This window comes from Phanerochaete carnosa, assembly GCF_000300595.1.
Source record: "Phanerochaete carnosa HHB-10118-sp unplaced genomic scaffold PHACAscaffold_4, whole genome shotgun sequence".
NCBI lineage: Eukaryota > Fungi > Basidiomycota > Agaricomycetes > Polyporales > Phanerochaetaceae > Phanerochaete > Phanerochaete carnosa.
The window spans coordinates 3,567,055-3,590,858 of record NW_006767631.1 but is presented as its reverse complement, the minus strand read 5'-3'; the positions used below and the strand labels follow the sequence as shown (position 1 = coordinate 3,590,858).

Sequence of the window (23,804 nt, the reverse complement as noted above, 5' to 3'; positions counted from 1 at the left end):
TCAGGGTATATATTCAGAATCATCCGAGACATGAAAAGCAACGGAACTCCAGGTAGCCAGGCTGTCTAATGCCCTATCGGGTTCGCGGGGGGTTTACATGTCCGCCCTCGAAACCGCACTATAGCCCTCTAATAGTTCAGCGTGCTGTTGGTCGCAGGCTTCGTCGTGTTGAACCAGGTGGGCCCTGTGGGGAAGCTTGGCAGGGGGTTGGGCACCGTGACGTTGACACCATCCGCAATGGCCTTGCCGAGCGCGGGGTCGACGAGCGCAAAGAGCGCGACCTGGCGCTGCCGGACAGACACGCTGTTGACTGTGCCAAGGTGTCCAACGACGTTGCTGAATAAGAGCCTCAGCTAGAATCCGTATAAGTATGTACGGGGAGGGTGCGTACCTGATAAAGTTCGTCTGGTCCTGCTCAGAAAGGCTCTTCCAGAAGCGCTGCGGCCAGTCGAAATCGATGGCAGTCACCTCGGACAGGGACTTGACAGCACCGCCCTGCGCTGCATGTCAGCTAAGAAAAGCAGAGATGCTGTCCCAACTTACAGCCCATTGTTGGTGAGTATCCTCGATGTACGGCAGAGGTGGAAGATTGATCTTCTGCAGAGTAGACAAGTAGTTTGGACGCGAGCCTTGATTGCTGAGTGCCATGTGTCCATCACGCTGGAAGTTGGCTGCGATAAACCGTTAGCATCCGCCAATAAATGTAATCCTGAAGCAGAGCTACGCACCAACAGGCGACGTTGGCGCATTGACGGGCAGTTGCTACGTCAAGATGTTGAACAGAAAGCCCTGAATCACGGGGAAATTACTTACCATATAGTTCACGCCAAGGCGATAGCGCTGTGCATCTGTTGAGCGCGATTTTTCAGCTTATCTCTAATATACCCAACGTCGGATTCCATACCCCCGTAAGAGAACACACGAGCTTGGAGCACCGGATCCGTCGAAGGCTCCCATCCGGAGACGGTACGTCCAGGAGAGAAGGCCGCCTGTTCGATCTCAGCAAAGTAGCTGTAAGATCGTATCAGCACCCGATCTCGGGATCAAAAACGAAGACCCACTTGACTGGGTTCTGCGTGAGGTAGAACCGGCCGATCTCGGTCTTAGGCACGTCGTCGAAGCCCCAGTCCCTGGTCGTGTGTCAGACCACACCCGACTGGGAGAGACGGTAGTGCTACATACTTGGTAAGGTCAAGGACATTGTACTTGAACGTCTCGGCCTGCTGTGGTGTCAGTACTTGCGCATACATGATCCAGCCGGGGTATGTGCTGTTCTCGATTGATTCGAACAGGTCCTGTTGGGAGTAGTCCGGGTTTGAGCCCGCGATGGCCGTCGCCTCTGCGTTAGTTAAGTTCTGGACCTGCATGAGGACGTCAGTGAGGCTTGTTAGCGGCGACGGAAAATGGCGCGCATACACCCTGCATCGTCTCGCAGTACAGCTTGACGTAGACCCAGCTGCCGTCGGCCTTGATCCATCTGCACCAACATCAGCTACGCGCGCTAACATTACAGGAAAATAGCTTTATACCTGTAGGAATGGCCCGTCCACGCGTTCAGGTGCCGCACACCATCAGGCGTGCCCAGGTCCGAGAACAGGCGCATCACCTGGTAGAGCGACTCGGGGTTCGAGCTCAGGTAGTCCCAATACATGCTACCAAGACCCGTCAGTATTATGCCTCAGGCAGAGAAATTTGCACATACTCGTGATCGCGCAAGTGGGTCTGCGGGTCACGTTTCTGGGTCTGTTGGAGGATAAACATTTTAAAACTTCGCAAAACAAGGGAGGCACGAACGTGGATGAAGTGCGGGAACTTCGTGGGGTCCCGGATAAAGAATACGGGTGTGTCTGCAATATGTGAGCGTTTACCAAGTTTACGAAGGTAGTCTGGACCTACTGTTCATGACCAAGTCCCAGATGCCCTTACGCGTCCGAAATCTACCATTTTTGAGCACCATCGTCAAGACTATTATTAAACAAACTCACTTCACTGAAAAGCCACGGGGGTCTCTGGCTGTGTCCGCAGAGCCCATCTCTCCACCGACGGTGCTAATGCGGACTAGTACAGTACAGCGAAATGAACAAGGGTGGCCCGATTGGAAATGAATAGCTACAGACCTGTAATAGGGGTTTTCAAGCCATTCTGCGAAGATTAGACCTTCTGCCGTACTTTCCAGAGACCAGATACTGCGATACATACCTCCGAAAATACGTCCCTATCGGGCGTTTAGATAAATAAAAGGAGCAGTCACACCAGAAGCTTCACGCACATGATTGTGTAATTCTTCACAAAGTCCGCATTCGTGACCTCAAAGTACCCATGTGCGCCAGCCGCCTTCGCGTGCACGACACTTTGATCCCTAAGTCAGCATACGTCGAAGGGACGACCGCTCGCTCGCAAAGCTCACCGCTCGGGTATGCGCTCACGCACGAAATGGGCGAGAGTCTCAATGATGTGCTGGTCCTGGAGGAGCAGAGGCCCTGCACAAGCGTGACGCATGAGAAGAAGCGCGCGGACGAGCAACAGCCATGAGGAGACTCACCGTCGGCGCCGATCTTCTGCGCGTCGTACGGGTGCGTGTAGGGCACGCCGGCCTCGGTCGCGAACGTGAGCTGCGGCGCAGACTCTGCGTCCGTCGCCGCCTGGAGGTCGACGCCGGTGTTCAGGTCGAAGGTGTACGCGTCCTGGGCGCGTGCGGCGGCGCACACCAGGACAAGTGAGACGAAAGCGCGTCGGAGAGTGATGCGGGCCATGTTCTAGCCCGAAGAGGAGCGAAACAGTGTGCGTAAAGGGGGGAAGGAGAGTGTCGAGACTCGCTTTTTTTGTCCGAGGGGAGCGCGAAGTTTTATGTATCCCGGTAGCGCTTCTTCGGCTGTGGCGCGCTAGCAACCGCGTCCCGTCCTGGAAGGTGCCGCGCGCTCCATGAGCGACCGAAGCTTGTTGAAAGCGAATGGTAATGGCGGCACATGCGGCCGCCCAGGTGTGCCATCTAGGAGAGCCAGCTAATTTGGGCATAGCATGGTGCACCCCTGATACCGATACGCACCTGCCGAATCGCGCCAGGGCGATTGCACTGCATATCGGGCGGGTCTCGTGCGCTCGAGTAGCTCATGTGCCTGCTCGCGCTGGGTTACGTGAATCGCCAAGTGGTACTGCGTACACAAACCACAGGATGCACGCTGGAAAAACAGTTCGGCTTGGGTGGATACTCGTGTGTTGACCGCGGCCTGGAAGATTCCGGAGATTGTGAGGCTTCCATTTCGAACCGAACATACAACAAAATTTAATGCAGTGAAGTGTCGTGCCGCACGAAGAACGATCCAGCCGAAGCCAGCCATCGCTGCCGTCGAGAGACGACTCCGCCCGCCGCGCTCTCGGGAAGTCTTGTGATCGGCCCTCACCTGCTGCGGGGTTTCATTTGAGTTCGTATTGCTTGGCATTGAGAGCTGAAACGTCCAGCACGCGTCTGGATGGATTGCGTGCGCTGGCACGCCGTCGTCCGTCCACGAGCGGAGCGACTCAAACGAATGAAACCCAAAAATTCGTACTCTTGTCCGCCGAAACCAAGAAACCTTAGGAATGCTGGGAACGGAGCCTATTCAAATGAAATTACTCACCATAGAGATTATGCATGACGTGACTTAACTGCTGATGCTCATCTCGTCCCGGCGGGTAATAACCTTGTGGCGTGCGATGCCGCTGCGAGCGCCGGCTCTTGATTTGCGCGGAGCACAACCAGATCATCTGTACTTCTGCGAGCAGTCGCAAGCGAGGTATATAACAGCAGTTGTCGTCTTGGCTTTTGTTACACCTCAAGCTTCAAGCGAGATTTGGAGACAGCTGATATTAATGACCCTGTGCTTCTAGCGCTGCCGCCTATCGGCCTTTTACTGTGTCGAGAGATCTGCCAAGGGATGCCGAGTAGACATACCGAACGGCTGACAGAAGACCTGATTATCAGCGGATCAACGTCGAATAAAGCCTGGATGCGCGACATACCTACTCTTAGGCTGGCCTATCATACCGTCTGTCAATGTCAAATGAGAGCTTGGGCACATACCTCGCGGAAAAGAGAAGCGCATAACGTCCTTTGCGTACCGAGCATTGTCCCAGCCGTCTGACATTGTTGATATCTATGGTCGACATGACACTCGAAAGTCGCACGTTTCTCGCATGGACTAAGATTGTAGGGTTCAGGGGTATCGCCAGGCAAGATACCCTTCTACATCGACTTGCGAGGAGTGTTCTCTTCGCCATACAACTTCCGCCTGCTCCACTCGATGGTCCGCGTGCTGAAGCCTTGGGCGTCGCGGAACAATGACTCGACTTGGTTGTTCCAGCCGTTCTGTAAAAGCAGCCTGAATGGGCGGTGCTGGATGCGATCGAACGCTGATGGGGGAGCGTTTGTCGGGGCGGCAGGCTCTGCCAGGCGCGTAGACAGAACGTGTAAACTGCGACAGGTGAGCCGATAGCGCATCACCACGCAAACGACGGCACGAACTCATGAATGTGTGCCTCCGTTCTAGATGTTTATTAGCTGTGCCTTGATATATCCAAAGGTTCGAACTCACCTCGTCTGTATCATAGTAGAGAACCCATAATAAACCTGCGCATGCCAAAAGCAAATGTATGAGCGATGACTCGGATGCCAAGGCGACGACGAGAGCGTACGCACCCCTCCCGCAATTACAGCACCGGAGATAGGGCCTAAGAGGAAGGACATTTCATCTGAAACGGAGGGAAAGCTGCGAAACGAGGTGATAGCAGATGTTCAAGTCGGGATGGCGTCGTGGTGACGCGCGGCAGCGGCTCACTTATTTGGCCCTGTTAGGATTAGAAGGCTCAGCTTTCTTATTTGGGTGATCGCATTCGAGTACGTCGCTTTGTTCAAAGGTTGAGAACATAAATATTTTGAATGTCATTGTGGCATGTGAGATGTGCTGCCAATATTAATATTGGAGAGAATGCCTAACGATCCAATTTCCCGTCCAATACCGCAGACGCAAGTAACTCAGAGCGACTCTGGTCGTCTTCACGTGACACGTTGCATAAGCGCGCCGATGGCGGCCTGCTCTTCTCTCCCAGCACCTTTGCTGTCCGTCAGACATCCGCTCTTCCAGCCCGTCATGGAGCTACGCCTGCCGTCCTTATATTGCGATGGGCCACTCGGCCGCCGGCCGCTGCCTCCCTCATCTACATCTCGCCCTACCCGCTGAAACACTCTGCTTGCTATGGTCACTTACCGATTCTTCACGAGAAACACCGGGATGACAGTAACGAGGAGCTATGCACGCCCTATTATGACGCTGGAGAAGTACAAGGTGAGTGTATGCCCCTTCTCTTCGTCGACATCGTCATGACCGTGTCGCGCAGTACACCGCACACGCCACCGCCAGAGGGCAGGGACGCAACGGTGAGGTCAAATCTGACGACGACGACGGGCTCTCTCTGCGTCTCGCTATGCCCAAGTCTCTCGGGGGCAGAGGAGACGGCCAGAACCCGGAGATGCTTTTCGCGATGGGCTACGCCGGTGCGTGTCTTCTTTCGATGATACTCTGGTGCTCGTGTAACGTTGGAGCCACGCACGGCAGCATGCTTCCTCTCTGCAATTCAGATGGTCTCCAACAAATTCGGAATGACGAATGAGGCCAAGAATGCCGTCGTCCATACCCAAGTGCACCTTGGCAAGCCCGAAGGCGCGGACGGGTATGCGCTCGAGGTAGAGGTCCAGGTCGAGGGCGTGCCCCAGGAGCTCATTGACGCCGGACATGAGGTGTGCTTACTACGTCTTATTATAGTGTTGTCTCACCTCACATATATGCGTTCAGGCGTGCCCGTACAGTCGCGCTTTGAAGCATGGTGCTGTGGTTAAGGTGTCCAAGAAGGATTGAATTGTTCGCTGACTACGTCGATCTCTCCGGTACTCTGAGCCCTTATCAGTTGGATCTCGTACGGCCTCTCAAATATCGTGGACTGTCACCTTTGAAAATTATAACCTGAATTACAGGACGATTTATCTGGGAGTGCACATGCACTTTGAGCTGCGAGATCTATGCAAGCCTGGCCGTTCCGCGCTTCTTCAGTCGAGTTATGATTTCGAGCTCAAGAAGTAAAGCATGAATTCATGACCCTACGATGGCTCTAGAGTCGTCATCTCGTCCATATAACACATGTTCTCAGTCTCCTTGTCATAGTCCTTCGGCTCGTCCTTTGCAGGAATAGCAAGCCAGTCGCTATGCACGTTCCCACCACGGTCCTTCAGCTCCTGCCACCGATTCCTGCCCGTAGCCTGCCCTTCCCACAACCACATACCATGCAGCATTCTGCCCCAGCCGCCCGCCGTGGCATCCACAGAATCGTATTCGAACAACACTGGCTGAAGTATTGCTCCGTGCTCGCCACACAGCTCCACGAACTCTCTCGCGGTCAGTCCCGGGGACACAACACGCATTTCGCACAGGTCCCGGAGCCAGAGCAGCAGCAGGCCTCCGGCTTCGAAGAGCACGTACCAGGTGTTCCAGAGGAGCGGCACGAGCGCGCCTAGGTAGTGGTATGCGTGCTCAACGTCCCAGCCGATGTCGCTGTAGTCGTACGGGGGCTGCGGGATGACATTCGTCCACTCCATCGACGAGCATGCCAGGTGCCAGTTGTCTGTGACCTCAAATCTCCGCCAGCCAGGCGGCACCGGGTCTGGCTGCTGCGCCTTCCATCGAGCGGACAGCGGCGCAGAGTACTCCTCTGAGGGGGCCCAGGGGCCAAAGAATGGATACAACAGGGCCGAGGTCGAAGGAATCGGCTCCTGCTCTTTTCAGTACGACAGTGGGAGACGTCTAGTGCCATGACGTACCCGCGGCATGCGTTCGCCTACAAAGCCCTCGATGGCTTTTGGGAGTGGCTCGAAGCAATCGCAAAGAGATGTGATGCTTAATGCGCCGAGGTTGATTGTCGCCAGCTCTCCATACGCGTTACCGAGGACCACAAGGCCCAGAGCCTCGTCGTAATCGTAAACACCGGCGGCGTACAGAGCAGGTAGGTCGGTGCGCTTAAGAATATATGTGGGCTCGACTCTCTGTGCGCACCCTTCGTTTGGACGGCAAGCAAGGAGCCCATCGGGGAGTGTAGCGAGCGCAAAAGGCTGGCTCCAGTCTGAGTCGTCCGGTGGCAGCACAGTCCACGCAAGGGATATTCCATGCGTCGCAAAAATCGGAAGACACGGATCCCAATTAGCGAATCTGTGGGGCTGGCGCCCTTGTGCGAGGTGAAGTGGTGTCGGGTCGATATGTGCAACGCCTGAACGAAAGTCGGAGATATTTAAAGCATGTACGAAGATCCCGTTCGACCCACAAATGCAGATACGCATGGTGTCCTTGCAGGATGACGAGCTGGACTGGATAAAAATCACTTGCGCCCAACCAACGGAGCAGCCGAGTGCCACGGAATAAGTACGCGTGACGCTCACGGGCTCGCCTGAGCATTGCTGTAAATTGTACACTTGGAGCTGAACGGGTATCACCACGGCCACGGTGTCGCCGTCCATAGCCATCGCCGCTGCACCGCCCTGCACAAATAAGCATTGAGGATCAGATGCGATAGTGAGGCCACTTACATCCTTGTCTGGCAAAGCGCGGAGGTTGACAACTATGCCAGTTCGCCAGTCCATAACGCTCGGTATGCCTCGTCCCGCATGTAGAGCGAAGGCGAAGCGAGACCCTTGTAGGCATCGGATGTGCGATACGTCGTCTTGGAGACGCAGGAGCCGAGAGAAATGAGGTCTGCCGTTGCTCGACACATACAGCGAGAAAATATCAACCAAGGTATGACTAAAAGACAGCCCAGAGTCAGCATGGGCGGACTGCGTACTGAGCAAGTCACCTCACGATGCGGTGCGGATTTCTAGCGCGAGGATAGGCGTGCGATCTTGCACGTCGAGCAGGCCCGTGACCACAGGGCCTTCCAGGAAGACCTCCTCGACCGGCTCTGGGATGTCCTCAGCGTGCTTGGAGAGCGACTGAAGAGACCACAGGCGGACGACACTGGTTCCCCGATTCGAGCAGGCAGCGACGAGCCACTGCCCCTGAATCAGCTTAACCCAAGTGACGGACCCTGCTTGGTAAAACGATTGAACCACAGTCGCCGGGGGCTCAGCAGACAGTACATAATGCAAGCGGAGAGCATGCGTGACCAGCCGCTCGATCTGCGAGGTCGTAAGGGCATCTAGAGGGCGACAGTAGTTCGGGGTGGCAAGGGCTTTCGTGCGCACGTCGCGTTGGAGAAGCATCCACCACAGATATCTGGAGCGGGAGGCACTGTCGAATGCCCTGCACACCTTGAGAATTATGAGCGGATGTAGGACTCCAACGTCGCAAAGTCGCACAAACCTGACGAAGCTTCAAGATGTCCCTGACAGAAACTTGGCTGAAGATGGCTAACAGGACGTCCTCCGGTACATTATTCGCGGTGATGCCGAGCATGGCTGTCAAAGTTGAAGCTAAAGAGCGATATGCCTGATCATTGAAGCTTGGCACTCGGATACCACATCCACCCGCTCCTCTTGGCTTCCGCCCGATCCTGGTCTACGGTGAACTCCAGAGTTAATTGTCGATGTGTGTCGGGGTTAGGACTCGAAGTGAGTAGGACAAGTTGTCAAAAATGAACGAGCCTTGGTGCAAATTGGCGCAGTGGGTGCCGGTAAAACATAACACTAGTCTAAACTGCATCCTCATGAGCTGCGAAATAAACCTCGGCTTGTCTCTTGAAGCCCATTGAGCTCTGATACCAATGTGTGCAGGAAGCTCAAGTTTCGCTGACAAGAAGCAGGAGCTCGCAGATGTTGGACGCGCAAGACTTGGAGCGGGGAGGGAACGACTTTCTCAATTCGCGAGCAGTTGCCCGCGTGTAGGTCATTTCGGAAGTAAAATCTATAGTCTAAATTCTAATACATGCTCACATGCTGATGATATTAAATTTGGTGTAAAAATGCCATGAACGGCGCAGAGCACTGAAATACTTCTCAGCGAGGAATAGAGGCAAGTACCGAAATCACGAGATACCTCAGGTAGGCACCTTCACGAGTGCACCCATCTCGGCCTGCTCAGCCGCGGTGTCTTCTGAGGACGCTTGCGAGCCGCTGTTCACGATGCTCAGGTAGGTGTCTACGTTCGGGAGATCAGTCAAAGTGAAAGCGAGTTGATATAGGGAACAGCGTACTCCAGAAGAGAGACACGACGCCGACTGTGAGCACCCGAAGGTGGTGCGGCACCAGTCCGAAGTTGACGAGCTGCGTTGGTATGAAGACCATCCTGCAAGAATGTTGGTGAGTCTCGCCAGAACAAAGACCGGGTCGCGAGGGCGTACCAGTTACGCATGACGGTCGACACATAGTTCTTTAATGACCAAGTTAGCGCATTACCATAGACATCGAAAATGAACGCACCTTCTCGATGCGAGTCGTCGCCTCAGAAACGCCTTTGCCCTCGAGCAAAGTCATTGAGCCAAAGTAAAATCCGATGACAACTGGTAAGGTGATATCGTAAGCCTTCATAATGTTCTGTTGACGTTCGGAAGCAACGAACTCGGCGCAAACATAAATTGATCCATGTAGACCTGCGCAAGCTTCCGTCAGTCTATCTGTCTGGACGGAAGCGCACGACGGATCGACGCACCCGATAGAGGACCGCCCTCCTCGGCGACGCGAACTGGAGGCGGTTGAGGAATGCAAACCATTTCGTGACCGCAGGGCCGAAGAGACATCCTACACCCGCTGAAGTCAGCCCTTGCTCGGCACTCCAGATACATGCTCACGCACCTCCGTAGAACGTCGACCGTAGCGTCCTCACAAACTGCACAAGTACATATCCGCTCTCAGCACACAACTTATGTACCCATCTACATCGAGACTACGCACGTCGTGTTTCGCGAGTCCACGCTTCTCGACCGCCTGCTGGGCGACGACGTCGGACGCGCCGAAGAGTACTGCTGAAGTCGCGCACTGGCCAACCATGGGACGCCGCTGGAGGAATGCACTGGCCGGCCGTTCAGCACTAGCCCGCTTGCATATGATCTCGTATTTCCTACTTGTACGCCCTGAGAACGGAGGCCATTGCTGTGGTGAGCTGGGGGCAGGTGTCTCGATTTTTTTTGGCGGTTTCGCTGCCTTTGGTGTCCACCCTCACGATGTGATAGTCGAAGGTGGTCGTGGTCGTAAAGAAGGTGCAACGCGCGAGTTTACGTGGAACGTGGAGGCTTTATCGTAGGCGTGCATGATGCTGGTTGGCTGGAAGGAGCTTGCTTCGTTCAGATGACTTGCATGCAGCGGGTTCGCTACGGCACAGTGGCGCGGATCGCGGATATCAGCGAGATCCTGGCTCGCTTCGAAGCGGTCTCAAGGCCCGAAATTCCAGACCATCCAGAATAACAGCAACAAGAGAGAGAGAGAAAAGTACACGAATACATATGATACATAGTGAGAATCCAAAAGGCATCAAAGTCGTAAGAAGGGCTACCGAACAAGCTTGAACCAGAGAATGATGCAGATGAGCGCAATGAGCACGGCGATGATCGCGCCAGTCACGACTCGCTGCTGGTACATCCTGTTTATATCCACCTGTCAGAGTCTTTCAAGATGACAAGGAACGCAGAGTGCGGGGCGAACCTGCGAATCATTTTCTTGAGTGTGCCTGACGCTCGGTCAATGGAGGTGTCAGCTCTTTGAAGCTATAAAAGCCTGGGTTAGAAACACGACTGGACACTGGCGGGAAGGCGAATAACTTCAGGCGTGCACAGGGTCGAGATGCATACCAGCATATCAAGTAAAGAAGAAGGCAGTCAGTCCCGCCCGAAGGGGTATCGTCCTGGTTAGCAGTAACAGGAAGCCCCTTCGGAGGTGCAGGACAATCTGTCACCTAGGTAGAGCCTTGTCGGCCTACCGAACGAGCTCGGGCGGCCACTTCTCGTCTTCGTCTTGACTTTCGGCTACGATGCCACGGCCTGCGTCACAGCGACAAATGGCAGAAGCCACACTCACGGTATCTCTCGCATTCTGTATCTGCTCTCGTTGTCCACGCAAACTCCTCAGGATATCCGCACCCTGCTCCTCTGTCTCAAGCGCAATCCGCTGGCTGTCCGCAAGCCTCCGACTACCGTCCTCAAGAAGCTCGGTACCAGCGAGCAGGCGAGTGCGATCATTGTCGGAACCGTACGGGTCGTCCATGGTAGGTGTCATCGCACGTGCGCCGAGTAGGTCGGCACGGGCGAGCTGAGCATGAGTCTCCTTGGACAACTTCTTGAAACGCTGCAGGTCGGTCTTGGCAGCCTTGATGCGTGTCTGGTACGACGGCTTGAGTGACTGCGGGATGCCCTGAATCTCTATCTCCATTTGCGAGACCTTGCGATGGCGGTTAGTGGCTGCATCTGCGTATGAAGATGTTTGCACACACCATCTCGTCCGCCTCATCGAGCTCGAGCTCGACCTTCCTCAGAGCGGCCTTCCTCTGCTCTGTACAGCCGTCAGGAAGTGCATACATCTCCGACGGGCACAAAGCGCACCTCCTCGCTCGTTCTTCGCATTTCCTTCGAGTTTCTCTCTGATACTTGAGACTATCTGCTGGAAATCTTGCTCGTAAGAGTCGAATAGAGCGGTTGGCGAGTTATCCATCGTGTGGTAGACGTTGCGCGGACGGGACCGGACAGCGAGTGTGGTGTTCAGCTTGTGAGAGCGAGCGCGAGCGCAGTGATTGTTCGCGAATGGGCGCCACGGCAACCTTTACGCAGCGGTATCCCGGGTCTCAGCTTGTCCAAGCGGGCGCTTCTATTGTCTGATCCCGAGGCATCGCGCGCCCCGACCTGCATTACTACGCCCAACCAAACTTTCGCAATGGCTACAATTGAGGCAGCGCTGAAAGTTCAGGAACGTCTGCAAGCTGCGACGGCGGAGTACCAGAGGCTGCAAGCAGAACTCGCGACGGCCGTGGAAGCGCGTCAGAAACTCGATGCCCAGCTCTCAGAGAATGAGCTGGTCAAGAAGGTGTGGCGCATACACCGTGTCCTCGGGCATCTACTGAAATGGCGCTGACATGCGCCGCAGGAATTTGCTTCGCTAACGCCGTATAACACGGTGTATAAGCTCGTGGGCCCCGTGCTCGTTGCGCAGGATCAGGCGGAGGCCAAGAGCAACGTGGACAAGCGGTTAGATTTCATCAAGAGCGACATGTACGTAAATCTGCTGTTCTCGTTGTGTAGAATCGCCAACGTGTCTTGCTTTGTCTCCAGTAAGCGTGTGGAAGCGCAACTCAAAGACATCGAGGACAAGTCCGAGAAGCAGAAGCTCGAGGTGCGTACTTGGAGACTCACTATGTCGCACAAGGCTCATCGGGGATACGACAGATTGTGGAAGCTCAGACAGCATTGCAGCAGATACAAGAGAATCTTCAGAAGTCTGGTGCCTCGCTAGTCGCAGCATAAATGAAAATTAGTGGCAAACAGCGTTCAATATCTGTTTCCTCTGGGCTCCGTGTGGCGCATGCCTGAAGGCTGACGGTTGTTCGCGCGATGGAATGCAGAGGCAGTGCGAAGTGTGTAGGTGGCAGATGGTGGTGATACGCGCAGGATTGTTGATTGAGTGCGACATTCTGAGGGAATTTGCGAATCGACGACAGAACTCATGACTGTCCGGCCGGCTGTGCTGCACAACTGACCGGACAATTATGATCGCTACTGAGATCTGGCCATGACCACACGCAAGGGTATTCTAGTTGGTGCACATCTGCCCGCTACGACATTCAGATCCCAAGAAGAAGCTCAACAATACAGCTTCCCATCTGTGGAAAACATGTGTCTTGTAAGGCGCAATATGGGCTATCAGGATGGGGCGTTATGGCATGCCTGCTCGTTTAAGCAACTTGTCCTCTGTTCGGGAAAAGTCTCATGTACCAGGGGATTGCAACTGCACAAGCTTACAGGAGAGAAGCTTTAACGCGTAATGTCACTGTCTTCCGGGCCCACCTGACGCTGAATGCTGACGAGTCGACGACATACTGCCTCAGCCGAGCCGCTGTATCGTTGATTGTACTGGAATAGTGAAGATGGTGGTGCAATCTAAGAGTATCAGTGGGGCAAAATGCTAGCGTGCAGAGAGTCATCCTAAGCCGTCTTCCAGTCTAAAGCCCATGAGCGCTCTCTAAACACACAGCTGCAGATGCTCTCAAGAAGTGCACAGTCCCTCAGCTGGCAAGTTTCTGTCGCAAATGTCTAACCACATGATGCACTTAGATGAGCACAAGTAACCAGAACGCGGACCAGTGGGAATAAGCAAGACATTAGTGGTAAAATAACATCTATTTCACCTGATACATGCGCATACTTCAGCTGCTCGCAGAACCAACTCATGAATACCGCCCGTACTGTGGCTGCGCAGGCGGTGGTGGGAAACCAGGGTGCTGGTATGGGTACGCCTGTTGCTGTTGCTGCTGCTGTTGCGGTTGTTGTGGTAGATGCGAGGGTGGTTGCGGCGGCGCGCCATACTGCTGTGATTGGTACGAGATCGGAGGCGGCGGCGGAGGCAGGGCCGGGCCGCCCTGCGGTGGAGGCGGAGGCTGGGTTTGGTAAGCGTACCCACCGCTGCCGTACGGGCTCAGCGGTGGAGGGGGATACGAAGGCTGGCGCTGGGGCTGGCCGTACGGCGGGGAAGATACTTGAGGCGCAGCGCCGTACGAGTATTGTTGTGGCGGTGGAGGCGGACGCGGAGGTGCTGATGGGGCTGGTGCAGATGTTGATGAGGGCTGAGTATACGATACTTTCGACGTCTCGAACATGCCGAGGGATGCCCAAGGATCAGGGGCAGGTGCGTTCGCCTGGTGAGGAGACTGCATGTGCGATGACGGTGGGGGTGGTGGAGGCGGAAGTGAGCCTGTACGTGATGGCGGGGGTGGAGGTGAAGTGTAGGTCGATGCCGGCGGCGAATTCCAGGTTCCTCGGCTTGGTGGAAATGGCGCCGGCGCACCAGAGCCCTGCATGTTCATAGACGCAAAGGCCGAGTTGAGGCCCGCTATCGGCGATTGAGGGCCTTTCGGCGGAGGCGGTGGTGGACGTGGCTTATCAGCGAGGGGAGGAGGAGACGTAGGAGTTGCAGCCAATCTCCTCTGAGTCTCCGCAGATGCTGTCATCGAATGGCGTTCCGCTGCCCGCCCGGTTACGAACTGCTTAACATTTCGCTTGAGCTCATTCGTGAGATCAGTCAGGTCGCGATAGAACTGCAGGCCCTTTCTGTTTATACGATGAGGTTTCAGAGTTAACAACCAATGCCAGGAACACGTACGCTAGGCCATCTCGCGCTTCCATGTAGCCATCTCGAGCTTGTGAAAATCGTTTGATGGTGTCCTGCTTTCTACGTTCCCGCTCTTCCCATTTCTTTGCTCCAGGGCCGCGACTAGCCAAATCCTTGAGCGTGCGCCAAAGTTGGGTGACCTCTTGTAGGGTCGTCTGCTCGTGATGGACCGTAGCACCTAGCCGTTGCTGGAACGGCTTGAACTTCTCAAGCTCGCCAGCAAACAGAGAACCCTCGGCTCCAGGATTGCGGCGGTTGAGGAGCAGCAGATGTGAGACGTCGTCAGTTTGAACCTAACAACGATTTCTTTAGCTACATGCTCTTGCTCCGTCGCGGTCATCTCACCTTCTCCTTCAAGTCCTTGAGTACTTCGTTGCGTTCCCGAGAAATCTTGTTCAAACGACCAAGCCGGTTCTCTATCTCATGGACCAAATGTGTAACTTGCGCCCGTTCTTCATCATCCCGGGTCTCGCTGGCAACATCAAGATCCAAGAGGTTCTCCGACCCCGCACCCGCGCGCGCCGTACTCGCCCGGAAAACATCTTCGACCTGGGACGAAAGGAGCAAGCCAATTTCGTCCTTGACCGAGCCCCAGAGGACTACGACCTGCTGGTCGGACGCCGCGGCAGCCTCGAGCGCGCCAAAGTGAGACTTGAGGTCCTGCCGGAGGCCCTTCGTGAGCGTCGCCGACGGCGCCTGCGTCCAGAGGTGGTCGTACTTGACGCGCATCGCCTCGCACTCGCGGCTCTCGGCGTCGAGTTCGCGGCCGACGTCCTCGAGCTCGTGCTGCACGTTCGCCTTGAGCCGGCTGAGTTCCGCGAGGAGGCCCTCGACGGGCTCGCGCTGCTCCATGACGGTGATGTCCTCCCGCCACCGGCGCACGTCGACCGGAATCTCGATGTCGCCGTGCACCTCGCCCTCTGCGATCGCACGATAGCGCACCAGGCCCTCCTTGACACCAAGCGAGTCGAGCGTGCTCTTCACCTCCGCCTCTGCCTCGTCCGCTTTCTCAACTTCTCCGCGAACGAGCTTCGCCTTTTCCTCCGAGTACACGCTCGCGCTCTCGTGCACGCTCAGTGGGATCAGGCGAATGAACATGTCGGGGCCGATGACCTTCTGCACCTCGGGAGTGCCATATACATCCTGGATCGAGATGGACGTAGCAACAGTGGTCTTCTCGATCTGGGGCAGCGTCTCGAAGGGAACGAGGATGTTGTTGTAGATCAGGTCGTTCTCACGCTGCGCCTCGTTTTTCTTCTCTGTACACAGGGCCAGATGAGCTTTGGTGAGGTCGGCGAGACATGTACCAGCATCTGGTGGGAGGTTTGGCGACATCTGGGTGACAAAGAGAGATGCGAAAGGTTGCGCGGTTCGGTTGGCCTCCTTGGCCTGGTTTTCGGCGTAGGTGAAGCGGACGAGGGCCTCGCCATGTTTCCCCGCAGCATTGTCGGCTAAGGCACGGTAATATTGTGATTGTGATACAAAGTACTTCGCTTTGGTCTATCATCAAGGTTAGAAGCCGAATATATGCAGAAAACAACACTGCGCCAACCTGAACGACGGTCACCCAATTCCTGTCAAAGATGCCCTTCCCCATAAACTCCTTTACTTCCTCGGACAGCCCAGTGTACGTGAACGCAGCCTGAGCACCAATCTTGGCAATGAGGGCGGGGCTCTTCTTCTCGTCCATGCATTTCTCAAAGAAGACTTCCGTGGCTTGCCCCAGTATGATGCCGACAAGGAACTTGATAACTTCACGGCTGAGGTCGGTAGATGGTGCGTGCAAGAAGTTGTCGTTGATGTACGTGAGCATGCCCGCGCATGTCCTGAAGTAGTAGAAAGCCCTCTTGAGGCCCTCAGGGTCTGACCGGTTCTGGGACGCCGCGATGGCAGAGTGTGTTGCGGCTATCTGGAAGATGATGCAAGCTTTCTCGTATGCGATGGATGTCTGGGTCGTGAGCTTGCTCGTAAATGCGTCGCGCCAGGGGAAGTTGACCCGGATCTCTGCGAATCGGAGCTCGAGCAGCTCGAGCTGGCCAAAGTATTTGTACAGCAGATCGCGAGCTGCAGAGGGTCAGTATTACCCGGGACAACACCGCGCACATCGCGCACCTGTCATGTCGCTGCCTGCGCCCTTGACCGCGTCCTGCCGACACCTGTGCAGGTTCGCGCATTCTGTTGCGTAATTGTCTGGGTCCTCTCCGTACGACTGCGAGATTGCGGAGCGAATGGGACTCGTCCAGTCGACCTCGTCCGTTCCCTTCTTAGGTATTGAAATCATCGGCGACTGGTGCGCCGCCAACGCCATCGTGAATAGTCGTCGTCGTCGTGAGTGTGGTTGAAGGCGGATGTGCGCAGTATCATCGCGACGTGTGGAGAAATGCGCTAATCTAATCTACGGAATCTAAGCTCATCTTATCTCGTGACCCTCGTCCGCGGACGTCCAGCACCGGCTTCGGGCACTTCTCTGCCTCTTGCTGCTCCCGTTTAAATGGTCATCACTCATCCACAAAAGTCGAGTCGCCTCGGCATGCCCAAGAAGAGCAAGAAGAGCAAGAAAACGGCCGCGTTAGAGAGCTACTTTGGTCCGGAAGCGGACCCCGAGGGGAATATGCGACCTGAAAAGGCGGAGTGGGACTCGATGGAGGCTTTTAGGACGCTTCGTGCTAGCAGGCACGTATATCACAAAGGTTGCGAGTACGTTCCTTCTTACAGGCAATATCACTAGACTGGCTTAACAGAGCTCCTCTGCAGCGTCTCCGTACGCTCTAGTGACAGCCCAGAGAATGTTTGGATAGCCATGGTACTCTCCATACGGCGCAGGAAGACGCCACTTGGAATACCCTTGGGCTGGGCTCAAGTACAATGGTACTATTCGCCGCGCGATGTTCAAGCATTGAGCATTGAAGGATTGTAAGCCTGTTTTAGTTATTGTTCTACTACTTTACTTACATCTGAGTTCTTCAAGACCCAATGATTGCTTCTCATCTCGGGAAAGGGTGCTCTCAGATGCCATTGATCTTGTGCCGCTAACGTCATTCAAGTGTAAGCACTTCCTTCGCCATGATATTGATGACTGAAGGTATCACCAGCTCCTGTGAAAGTATATAAGTTTAATGAAGAAGATTGGCAGCCAGCAGAATTTGATGAGAAGTCCTACTTTCATCGGTATAGTCTAAAGGATGCTCTTGATTCTCCAAAACTAGCGGTATGTCCCGGTAAACTATCTTGTTGGGAATATATATCTGACACGTGTGCACAGCCGTTTCCTGGTCAATTCTCCTGCATCTGTGGGACACCTTATGACCCATTTCCACAAGACATGGACTTTGCAGAAGCCGCATTGGATGCATGTCGCCAACGAAGAGGTGGCACTGCCCCCAGCAGGTGCGTATCTAATGCCCATACATATCCACTGCCACCTCACAGCTTGCAGAGTCGAGCTCAAGGCGGACTACATGCACTACTGTCCGCGTCCGAAGTGTAGCAGATGGTTCCACGAGACCTGTCTGCTACACCGCACGGAGATGAGACACCCTGAGCACACCGACTTCGTCGGCAGCCTCGCCGTGCGCCGGCTGGCAGTGGACCCTGACGCGTCGTTCCACCACCCAAAGCTCGCACGCTTCACATACGAGAAGCCCGCACGGGGCAAGAACGCATCGGTGGGCGAGCCGAGCACACGGGACGTCCTCGCCGCGGCACTGGGGCCCGACAGGGAGCTTGGCCTTCCGGAGTCGCTCATCGCCATCGCCGCGATGCCCATCGTGCGCCGCGCGGGCCAGGGCACGTTTAGCACCGCGGGAAACGTGCGCGACGTCGTTGTCGCGCGACGCCTGGTGTACCAGACACTCGACGTCAGGCTCGCCGAACTCGAGCGCCTCATCCGGAGCCTCCCCGAGAGCTGGGACGCCGCATCGGACGCGCTGACTTACTACCGCGTGTGGCAGTTCCTTGGGACGCAAGGGATGCTCGCGAGTCCCCGCGCGGCATACTGGGATCGGCGCGTCGAGGAACTGGCTGTGCACGCGGAGCGGCCGGAGCTGCACTGTCCTAACTGCGAGGGCGAGTTTCCTGTCGCGATTTAGTGACGGTTGCTCGCGAGTGTTCCTTGGGGCGAGCTACGCATGGGAGCTTCTCATAACCGTTGCGCAGGAGTCAAAATTTGAGGGTCTGATGTTGTCGTGCGACACCCCTAGCAGTGCACAAGTCTTTTTCTCGATTTGTCCCAGCCGAAGAACAGCCGTTGCTTCTTAACAAACTTCTGTCCAGTCAAATTGCCTTCTCTGAGGCTGATCCCAATGAGAAGTCCTTATGTTGATTAATGACCTCGTTGGTGCCTGTTGACATCATGTGGAATCGGCAGAGCATCTGCACTTCCTCTGCCTGTGCCTTGCAATTTTATCTCCGGCAGGTGACCAACGACCTACATCAGGCCTTTGGTTTGTCAAAGCCCGGTAGTCAGTGAGGAGAAAACATGACTCGGACTCTCGAATGTCCGAGGGTCGAGCTTATCCTGCGCGCCTCCTGCATTTCGGTACAAACACTGTACCGAGAGCCTGCTGACCATGCTCCGAGCCAATTTCCGCTGCTCACTCCGCGGTGCAAGTGTGCAGGGTGGATATCCGACGAAGACTCGCTGCGGGAAGCTGTTGCTGCGCATGTCCGGTTGTTACTGGAAACCAACGTAATCAGTCGCACGAAGTAGGAACGCAGATGTGGGAGAGTGTGCCGCATATGGGAATGCGCCCTCGGCGCCTCGTTTGATTGGCTGTAACACGGTGTTGGGCGGACGACGTCCGCCCGTCAAAGTCTCGTGTTATGGCTCGCCATCGAACGCTCACCACTTCGCCCCGCTTTTGGACTCCCGCCAGCTCACTTGCTCCCGACCGCCACCTCTTCCTTTGACGACGTGTCCTAACTAGCCTCCCGGCCGTCCGGCCACACACAACTCCCCCCGTCCTCGAGACTCTAACTCCCAGCGGCGACTAAAAACCGACCGTCCACAATGCCTCAGGCATCCCGCATCGTCGCGCGAGCAGCGCACGGCGAAAAGGACGCGGCGACCAAGGCCCAGGAGCAAGAGTTCAAGCGCGCGAGGGGCGCGATATCTTGCGCAGAATGCCGCCGCCTCAAGCTCAAGTGCGACAAAACCGTGCCCTGCGGCTCGTGCAAGCGACGCGGGTGCGAGTCAATCTGTCCGAACGGCAGTCTTACGACGGGCCAGGGAACCAGGTGAGCGTCGCACCGAAAAGTGTTTCGCCTCGGACTCGAACACGGACGTCGCGGACTGATGGCGCCGCCGCCGCCGCACTATCTTCGCAGGTTCATCCTCGCCGACACCGACAGGCTGCACAGGAAGATCACCGAGATGAGCGACCGAATACGCCAGCTCGAAGACGCACTCGCGATCATGCAGTCCGCCACGACGCGGGACACGCACCCACTCTTGCGCGCCGACCTTCTCAGCATCAAGTCAGGACTTGACCTGCATTCGGCAGTGAACTCAAAGACAGGAGCCCCACAGACGGAGCAGGAAGTGGATGAAGAGTCACAGGCGATAGATGCGTTCGGCACGCTTGCCGTGCACGACGACGGCGCGGCGACGTTCTACGGACGTTCAGCTGGTTCAGAGGTGCGTGCTTCTGCCCCTTGCCAGTATGATTTCCGGTCACTTAGTCGGCGTTCTTCCAGAGCCTCTTGCTGGTGAGTTGCGTGCATTCTACTGCCCGGACGCGTCCCCGGACCCAGCCTGGACTCCCACAGTGGGTTACCGAAAATTTTAGCGCCCGATTGTCAGGGCCGACATACTCCTAGTTTCTAGGCGCCACAGTTCGTGTACTAATTCTGCGCCACAGGATGAGAAGGCCGCTGCACCCGCGGAGCCAGCCGGCGCTGCACTCAATATGGACTCGTTCCATCCGCACATCCACGACCTTGCGAATGCTTTCCCTGCGGCAGCCGTGGCGCTCGGAGACGCATCAAACCTGCAAACCTTGGTTGCGGATCACCTCCCCGAGTGGCCGCGCGCGCAAAAGCTGTGCGAGCTCTACCTAGAGCAAGCACCATGGTTTTTTGGTGCCATTACCCGTCGACAGCTCCTTGAGGAGCTCCTACCACTCTTCTATGGCGAAGCGCTAGACCTGCAGGGTGCAGACAAGCCTGGATCGTCGCCGTCATCCTACAATCCCGACAGTCCCCCACAGCCGACACTCGTCGTCTCGAGCTCGGCCTTTGTCAGGTCTTCGACCGGCGGTGCGTCGGCGCACGAACTGGCACTCCTGTTCGTCGTCTTTTGCTTCGGCGCACTGACGGACCCGAAGTTGCCACCTGCCCCAAACAACATCGAAGCGTCGACGTATTATCACCTCACCCGGGCAGCGCTGAACATTGAGCCTGTCCTCGATCGCCCACCTAGTGTTGCAACCGTCCAGACCCTCAGTCTCATGGGCATCTACCAAGGCCTTGTCGCCGACGAGCACAGTATTGAGACTACTTGGGCCCTCATGGGATTAGCCTGTAAACTTGCGCAGAGTGTAAGTCCTCTATGTGATCATAGATGGCATTTTGACTGATAAACTTTGCTACAGGTCGGCCTTCGTAAGTGCTGCGTCATGGCCCGATCTTCTTCTGCTCACCGCCTCAATAGATCGCGACTGCGCAAGGTGGAAGCTCCCTCCGGCCGAGGTGCAGAAGCGCCGTGCGCTCTTTTGGGAGCTTTTCATCACCGACTGTTGGCAGGTCCGTACTATCTGCTTTTTCGGCATCTGCCGTATACTGATAAGAAACCGCCGTCTGCAGGCTCTGGCCACTGGTCGGCTGCCGTCGTTCTCTCTGCCTTTTGTGGACGCGGAGCTGCCAGCGGACCCGGATGAGACGCTTGCCGAAGACGGCACACCCCAGCCCAGCTGTCAGTGCTATTCGTATCCACATTGGTCCACCCTGCTAACACTCTTGCAGTCCCGGCCTGGAAGGCGATATGGGGCAAGGAGTGCGTGTCGGGGGTTGTCGAGGTTACACTAATGTCGCGTGCCCCCAAATACTCGGCGATATTAGAGCTTGATCGTAGGCTTCGAGATGTGGCGCTACCCAGTTACGCTGTTGGACCTGCCCCGAAGGGGGCATCGCTGAGCGAGACGATGAGACACTTTATGCCGATCAACTATCGCGAATTTAGTGAGCAACGCTGCTGCTGCCATCGCCACGACGTTGTTGATATGTTTCATCACAGCCTTGCTATACGTCCACCGCTGCTTCTTCGCCCAGGCACTTGCCGATCATCCGAAGGACCCGCTGCGTAGCCAGTACGCACCGTCGTTCCTCGCGGGTTATCGCAGTGCCTGTGGGCTCATCGACACGATACGGGAGCAGTTCGCTATCAATCCCATGCAGATTGCAAGATTCTGGGTGTTGTGGACCCATGCGTTCTCATCCGCCGTAAGTATTAGGTTGCTTAGGCGTTCAACATGACTAATCCCGAAGGCACACTAGGTCATGCTTGCTTCGGTGGTTACACATGGAGGGACTACAAAGATGGCCCACGCTGCCCTCGGCGAGCTGCGGTTGGCCGCTGCGCTATTTGAGCAGGCGGCGCCCTTTGGCGGCCGAGCTATCAAATTCTTGGTGAGTCATTTGGTGGCTCATACTTCAAGTGCCCGACAGACGGTGCTGAGATGGTGCTCCTTTCCCTTGAAGCCTATTATCCGAAGGTTGCACCGGAAGGCGTACCAGAGTTTCAGCGAAGGCTATGGTCGCCCCGTCAAGGACATATTCACGCCACGCGACTTCAAGAACGAAGAGCAAGACGAGCTGTCTATTTTCAGCGGGCGCACGAGGACTGTTGCCACAAAGGCAGTGAAGCCACAGCATTCGGCTCAGAAACGGTCTACTTCCCAGCGCCAAACGGGCGTTCATTCTCCCGGCATGACTGAAGCATCATCCTCCAGCGGCAGCGGGGACTCGCCGCACGCGTCGCACTCCCCGACGACTGCGCCGGAGTCTCCCGAAAACATGCCTGCTCTGGCCGTGTACGGCAGCTCGGTGCACCCGATGCTCGTCGACGACATGCGCACGTTCGAGGGCCAGCTCGACGCGCAGATACACAACGCCCAGCAGCAGTACTACCAGTCGAACGGGTCGCCACAGCTCAGCCCGCCGGGAGCGGGTGATGAGTATCCCCAGGTGTCGCCTCTGCAAGAGTACGATCCGCAAGTGCTGGGGTACGAGCAGCCGGAAGAGCCCGACTGGCGGTGGCACCAGCAGGAGTCCCAGTCACCGCCGGTTTCTGCTCATGTACAGCAACCGGCGTATGACACTCCGTACCACTCGCCGCAACAGCCACAACAGCACCAGCAGCAGCCACAACAGCAACAGCAGCAACAGCAACAGCAACAGCAGCACTACCATAATGGGCAACATGTCGCCGAGTTTCATGCCGCGGAGTATGCTGCGCCCATGTACGGCATTGACAGCGGGCCAGCCGTCCAACAGGCCTCGTCCGGGTACACTGCGCAGTCTGCGCAACCCGCGCCGGCGTACATTCTAGACCCACAGCAAGAACAGCAGCAAACCCAACAGCAGTACTGGCAAGCGCCTGCCGCTCCGGAGTATCATACGCAGGCAGCCATGTACCATGACCCCACGGACGGACAGTACCAAGCGCCGTCGCAGGCTCAGCCACAGAATTTGCATGGCCAGCCCTCTGGATTCGTGGCAGCGCACATAGCGCAGTACCCCGCACAGCATCCTTCGCACCAGCACCCTCGCCAGCACGTCCAGCATCCTTCGCACCATCCCCAGCAGCACGTCCAGCATCCTTCGCACCATCCCCAGCAGCACGTCCAGTACCAGCAACAGCCGGCCGCGCCGCCGCCACCGCGCGCTCAGCACCCCCAGCATGTGCAGCACCCCCGGCACCCCCAGCAGACGTCTGCGGTGCTCTCGGTGCACTCGGGATCGTACAGCCTCCAGGAGACGTGGACATCGTTCATGCAGCACGAGCTGCCCGCACCGCCGCGACCACAACCGCCGGCCCTGCCTCTCACGCAGGCGCCGCAGTACGGTCGCCGCTGAGAGCGACTGATGCGCGCTTAGATGTGGCGCTTAGATGTGATGTCTGCAGTAGATTCTCGCTTCGACTCTCCCTCGTCCGTGGTTTCTCGGTTCGTTTTTCCGCCATCTACCTCGCTCTCGTTCGTCCCCTTCCGCTACCCTTCCTTCTCTCATGGCCTCTGTTTTCTTTTATGGACTCGTTTATGCCCCTGGCTGTGTATGTGTTCTGACCTCGCTCTCTCCTCAGAATCCCAGTTGTTGTCACCTATGCCTCTCTTATCACCTCGCTCTCAGTGTACTGTAGATGAAACATGTTCCTTGTATCGAAGTTATATTACTTTCGGGGTGGGCCAGAAAGTGTCTTTGTACGGTCTGACGGTAGGTTTGTCGGCGGTGAGTTGATTCGGGATTTATTACGTTGACATTTTTGAGT

General features: G+C 56.2%; 11 protein-coding genes across 11 annotated transcripts; 5 read left to right on the top strand and 6 right to left on the bottom strand.

Moving 5' to 3' along the window:
- Positions 1-23: 23 nt before the first annotated feature.
- On the bottom strand, positions 24-2,761 carry PHACADRAFT_254998 (uncharacterized protein). The gene is made up of 19 exons (XM_007395054.1): positions 2,543-2,761; positions 2,408-2,480; positions 2,270-2,350; positions 2,202-2,215; positions 2,118-2,144; positions 1,986-2,058; positions 1,897-1,937; positions 1,795-1,847; positions 1,703-1,743; positions 1,530-1,652; positions 1,417-1,477; positions 1,183-1,361; positions 1,062-1,130; positions 905-1,011; positions 814-848; positions 729-762; positions 544-671; positions 392-495; positions 24-336 (listed from the first exon to the last, which is right to left on the bottom strand). The coding sequence occupies exons 1-19, from the start codon at positions 2,751-2,753 to the stop codon at positions 129-131; spliced, it is 1,662 nt and encodes a 553-aa protein (XP_007395116.1). The 5' UTR covers positions 2,754-2,761; the 3' UTR covers positions 24-128.
- A 33-nt stretch (positions 2,762-2,794) lies between these two features.
- PHACADRAFT_254996 (uncharacterized protein) lies at positions 2,795-3,835 on the bottom strand. The gene is made up of 2 exons (XM_007395053.1): positions 3,618-3,835; positions 2,795-3,572 (listed from the first exon to the last, which is right to left on the bottom strand). The coding sequence occupies exons 1-2, from the start codon at positions 3,618-3,620 to the stop codon at positions 3,003-3,005; spliced, it is 573 nt and encodes a 190-aa protein (XP_007395115.1). The 5' UTR covers positions 3,621-3,835; the 3' UTR covers positions 2,795-3,002.
- Positions 3,836-4,222: 387 nt separating this feature from the next.
- Positions 4,223-4,723, bottom strand: PHACADRAFT_92257 (uncharacterized protein; the record flags this gene model as incomplete). The annotated part of the gene is made up of 4 exons (XM_007395052.1): positions 4,223-4,451; positions 4,502-4,522; positions 4,572-4,606; positions 4,676-4,723. 4 exons carry the CDS (start codon positions 4,721-4,723, stop codon positions 4,223-4,225), a joined length of 333 nt encoding a protein of 110 aa, XP_007395114.1.
- A 577-nt stretch (positions 4,724-5,300) lies between these two features.
- PHACADRAFT_208399 (uncharacterized protein) lies at positions 5,301-5,972 on the top strand (the record flags this gene model as incomplete). The annotated part of the gene is made up of 4 exons (XM_007395051.1): positions 5,301-5,321; positions 5,374-5,530; positions 5,592-5,773; positions 5,829-5,972. 4 exons carry the CDS (start codon positions 5,301-5,303, stop codon positions 5,889-5,891), a joined length of 423 nt encoding a protein of 140 aa, XP_007395113.1. The 3' UTR covers positions 5,892-5,972.
- A 141-nt stretch (positions 5,973-6,113) lies between these two features.
- On the top strand, positions 6,114-6,568 carry PHACADRAFT_254991 (uncharacterized protein). The gene has a single exon (XM_007395050.1). It carries the CDS (start codon positions 6,236-6,238, stop codon positions 6,542-6,544), a length of 309 nt encoding a protein of 102 aa, XP_007395112.1. The 5' UTR covers positions 6,114-6,235; the 3' UTR covers positions 6,545-6,568.
- Positions 6,569-8,906: 2,338 nt separating this feature from the next.
- PHACADRAFT_254989 (uncharacterized protein) lies at positions 8,907-10,183 on the bottom strand. The gene is made up of 10 exons (XM_007395049.1): positions 10,075-10,183; positions 9,905-10,022; positions 9,806-9,839; positions 9,663-9,751; positions 9,573-9,603; positions 9,434-9,513; positions 9,355-9,383; positions 9,208-9,299; positions 9,051-9,152; positions 8,907-8,998 (listed from the first exon to the last, which is right to left on the bottom strand). The coding sequence occupies exons 1-9, from the start codon at positions 10,098-10,100 to the stop codon at positions 9,052-9,054; spliced, it is 600 nt and encodes a 199-aa protein (XP_007395111.1). The 5' UTR covers positions 10,101-10,183; the 3' UTR covers positions 8,907-8,998; position 9,051.
- A 156-nt stretch (positions 10,184-10,339) lies between these two features.
- On the bottom strand, positions 10,340-11,750 carry PHACADRAFT_119632 (uncharacterized protein). Its single transcript, XM_007395048.1, has 5 exons — positions 11,545-11,750; positions 11,436-11,494; positions 11,024-11,383; positions 10,652-10,713; positions 10,340-10,589 (listed from the first exon to the last, which is right to left on the bottom strand). Exons 1-5 carry the CDS (start codon positions 11,651-11,653, stop codon positions 10,499-10,501), a joined length of 681 nt encoding a protein of 226 aa, XP_007395110.1. The 5' UTR covers positions 11,654-11,750; the 3' UTR covers positions 10,340-10,498.
- Positions 11,751-11,831: 81 nt separating this feature from the next.
- PHACADRAFT_119629 (uncharacterized protein) lies at positions 11,832-12,708 on the top strand. The gene is made up of 4 exons (XM_007395047.1): positions 11,832-12,022; positions 12,083-12,207; positions 12,268-12,328; positions 12,382-12,708. Exons 1-4 carry the CDS (start codon positions 11,873-11,875, stop codon positions 12,457-12,459), a joined length of 414 nt encoding a protein of 137 aa, XP_007395109.1. The 5' UTR covers positions 11,832-11,872; the 3' UTR covers positions 12,460-12,708.
- A 457-nt stretch (positions 12,709-13,165) lies between these two features.
- PHACADRAFT_142565 (uncharacterized protein) lies at positions 13,166-16,668 on the bottom strand. The gene is made up of 5 exons (XM_007395046.1): positions 16,433-16,668; positions 15,873-16,384; positions 14,666-15,820; positions 14,312-14,613; positions 13,166-14,259 (listed from the first exon to the last, which is right to left on the bottom strand). The coding sequence occupies exons 1-5, from the start codon at positions 16,626-16,628 to the stop codon at positions 13,380-13,382; spliced, it is 3,045 nt and encodes a 1,014-aa protein (XP_007395108.1). The 5' UTR covers positions 16,629-16,668; the 3' UTR covers positions 13,166-13,379.
- A 128-nt stretch (positions 16,669-16,796) lies between these two features.
- Positions 16,797-18,880, top strand: PHACADRAFT_208393 (uncharacterized protein). Its single transcript, XM_007395045.1, has 6 exons — positions 16,797-17,017; positions 17,075-17,233; positions 17,289-17,365; positions 17,413-17,528; positions 17,583-17,707; positions 17,757-18,880. Exons 1-6 carry the CDS (start codon positions 16,812-16,814, stop codon positions 18,406-18,408), a joined length of 1,335 nt encoding a protein of 444 aa, XP_007395107.1. The 5' UTR covers positions 16,797-16,811; the 3' UTR covers positions 18,409-18,880.
- Positions 18,881-19,117: 237 nt separating this feature from the next.
- On the top strand, positions 19,118-23,722 carry PHACADRAFT_208392 (uncharacterized protein). Its single transcript, XM_007395044.1, has 11 exons — positions 19,118-19,555; positions 19,646-19,955; positions 20,015-20,026; positions 20,179-20,856; positions 20,911-20,920; positions 20,970-21,061; positions 21,122-21,230; positions 21,281-21,496; positions 21,552-21,757; positions 21,812-21,943; positions 21,983-23,722. Exons 1-11 carry the CDS (start codon positions 19,329-19,331, stop codon positions 23,390-23,392), a joined length of 3,402 nt encoding a protein of 1,133 aa, XP_007395106.1. The 5' UTR covers positions 19,118-19,328; the 3' UTR covers positions 23,393-23,722.
- The last annotated feature ends 82 nt before the right edge of the window (positions 23,723-23,804 follow it).

Excerpts from the sequence above, each read along its gene's own strand:
- PHACADRAFT_254998 (XM_007395054.1), bottom strand. The coding sequence starts at position 2,753 with ATGGCCCGCATCACTCTCCGACGCGCTTTCGTCTCACTTGTCCTGGTG. Across the intron at positions 1,938-1,985 it reads CCCCGTGGCTTTTCAGTGAA|ATTTCGGACGCGTAAGGGCA; the intron begins GTGAGTTTGTTT and ends CAAAAATGGTAG. Across the intron at positions 763-813 it reads GCCTTGGCGTGAACTATATG|CAACTGCCCGTCAATGCGCC; the intron begins GTAAGTAATTTC and ends ATCTTGACGTAG.
- PHACADRAFT_254991 (XM_007395050.1), top strand. The coding sequence starts at position 6,236 with ATGCACGTTCCCACCACGGTCCTTCAGCTCCTGCCACCGATTCCTGCC.
- PHACADRAFT_254989 (XM_007395049.1), bottom strand. The coding sequence starts at position 10,100 with ATGGCCTCCGTTCTCAGGGCGTACAA. Across the intron at positions 9,840-9,904 it reads GTGGACTCGCGAAACACGAC|TTTGTGAGGACGCTACGGTC; the intron begins GTGCGTAGTCTC and ends GTACTTGTGCAG. Across the intron at positions 9,752-9,805 it reads ACGGTCGACGTTCTACGGAG|GATGTCTCTTCGGCCCTGCG; the intron begins GTGCGTGAGCAT and ends CAGCGGGTGTAG.
- PHACADRAFT_119632 (XM_007395048.1), bottom strand. The coding sequence starts at position 11,653 with ATGGATAACTCGCCAACCGCTCTATTCGACTCTTACGAGCAAGATTTC. Across the intron at positions 11,495-11,544 it reads TGCGAAGAACGAGCGAGGAG|AGCAGAGGAAGGCCGCTCTG; the intron begins GTGCGCTTTGTG and ends ACGGCTGTACAG. Across the intron at positions 11,384-11,435 it reads TCGATGAGGCGGACGAGATG|GTCTCGCAAATGGAGATAGA; the intron begins GTGTGTGCAAAC and ends CGCCATCGCAAG.
- PHACADRAFT_119629 (XM_007395047.1), top strand. The coding sequence starts at position 11,873 with ATGGCTACAATTGAGGCAGCGCTGAAAGTTCAGGAACGTCTGCAAGCT. Across the intron at positions 12,023-12,082 it reads AGAATGAGCTGGTCAAGAAG|GAATTTGCTTCGCTAACGCC; the intron begins GTGTGGCGCATA and ends CATGCGCCGCAG. Across the intron at positions 12,329-12,381 it reads CCGAGAAGCAGAAGCTCGAG|ATTGTGGAAGCTCAGACAGC; the intron begins GTGCGTACTTGG and ends GGGATACGACAG.
- PHACADRAFT_142565 (XM_007395046.1), bottom strand. The coding sequence starts at position 16,628 with ATGGCGTTGGCGGCGCACCAGTCGCCGATGATTTCAATACCTAAGAAG. Across the intron at positions 16,385-16,432 it reads CGCAGGCAGCGACATGACAG|CTCGCGATCTGCTGTACAAA; the intron begins GTGCGCGATGTG and ends GACCCTCTGCAG. Across the intron at positions 15,821-15,872 it reads ATTGGGTGACCGTCGTTCAG|ACCAAAGCGAAGTACTTTGT; the intron begins GTTGGCGCAGTG and ends CCTTGATGATAG.
- PHACADRAFT_208393 (XM_007395045.1), top strand. The coding sequence starts at position 16,812 with ATGGTCATCACTCATCCACAAAAGTCGAGTCGCCTCGGCATGCCCAAG. Across the intron at positions 17,529-17,582 it reads TTGATTCTCCAAAACTAGCG|CCGTTTCCTGGTCAATTCTC; the intron begins GTATGTCCCGGT and ends ACGTGTGCACAG. Across the intron at positions 17,708-17,756 it reads GGTGGCACTGCCCCCAGCAG|AGTCGAGCTCAAGGCGGACT; the intron begins GTGCGTATCTAA and ends CACAGCTTGCAG.
- PHACADRAFT_208392 (XM_007395044.1), top strand. The coding sequence starts at position 19,329 with ATGCCTCAGGCATCCCGCATCGTCGCGCGAGCAGCGCACGGCGAAAAG. Across the intron at positions 21,231-21,280 it reads CGGCACACCCCAGCCCAGCT|TCCCGGCCTGGAAGGCGATA; the intron begins GTCAGTGCTATT and ends ACACTCTTGCAG. Across the intron at positions 21,758-21,811 it reads CCCATGCGTTCTCATCCGCC|GTCATGCTTGCTTCGGTGGT; the intron begins GTAAGTATTAGG and ends AAGGCACACTAG.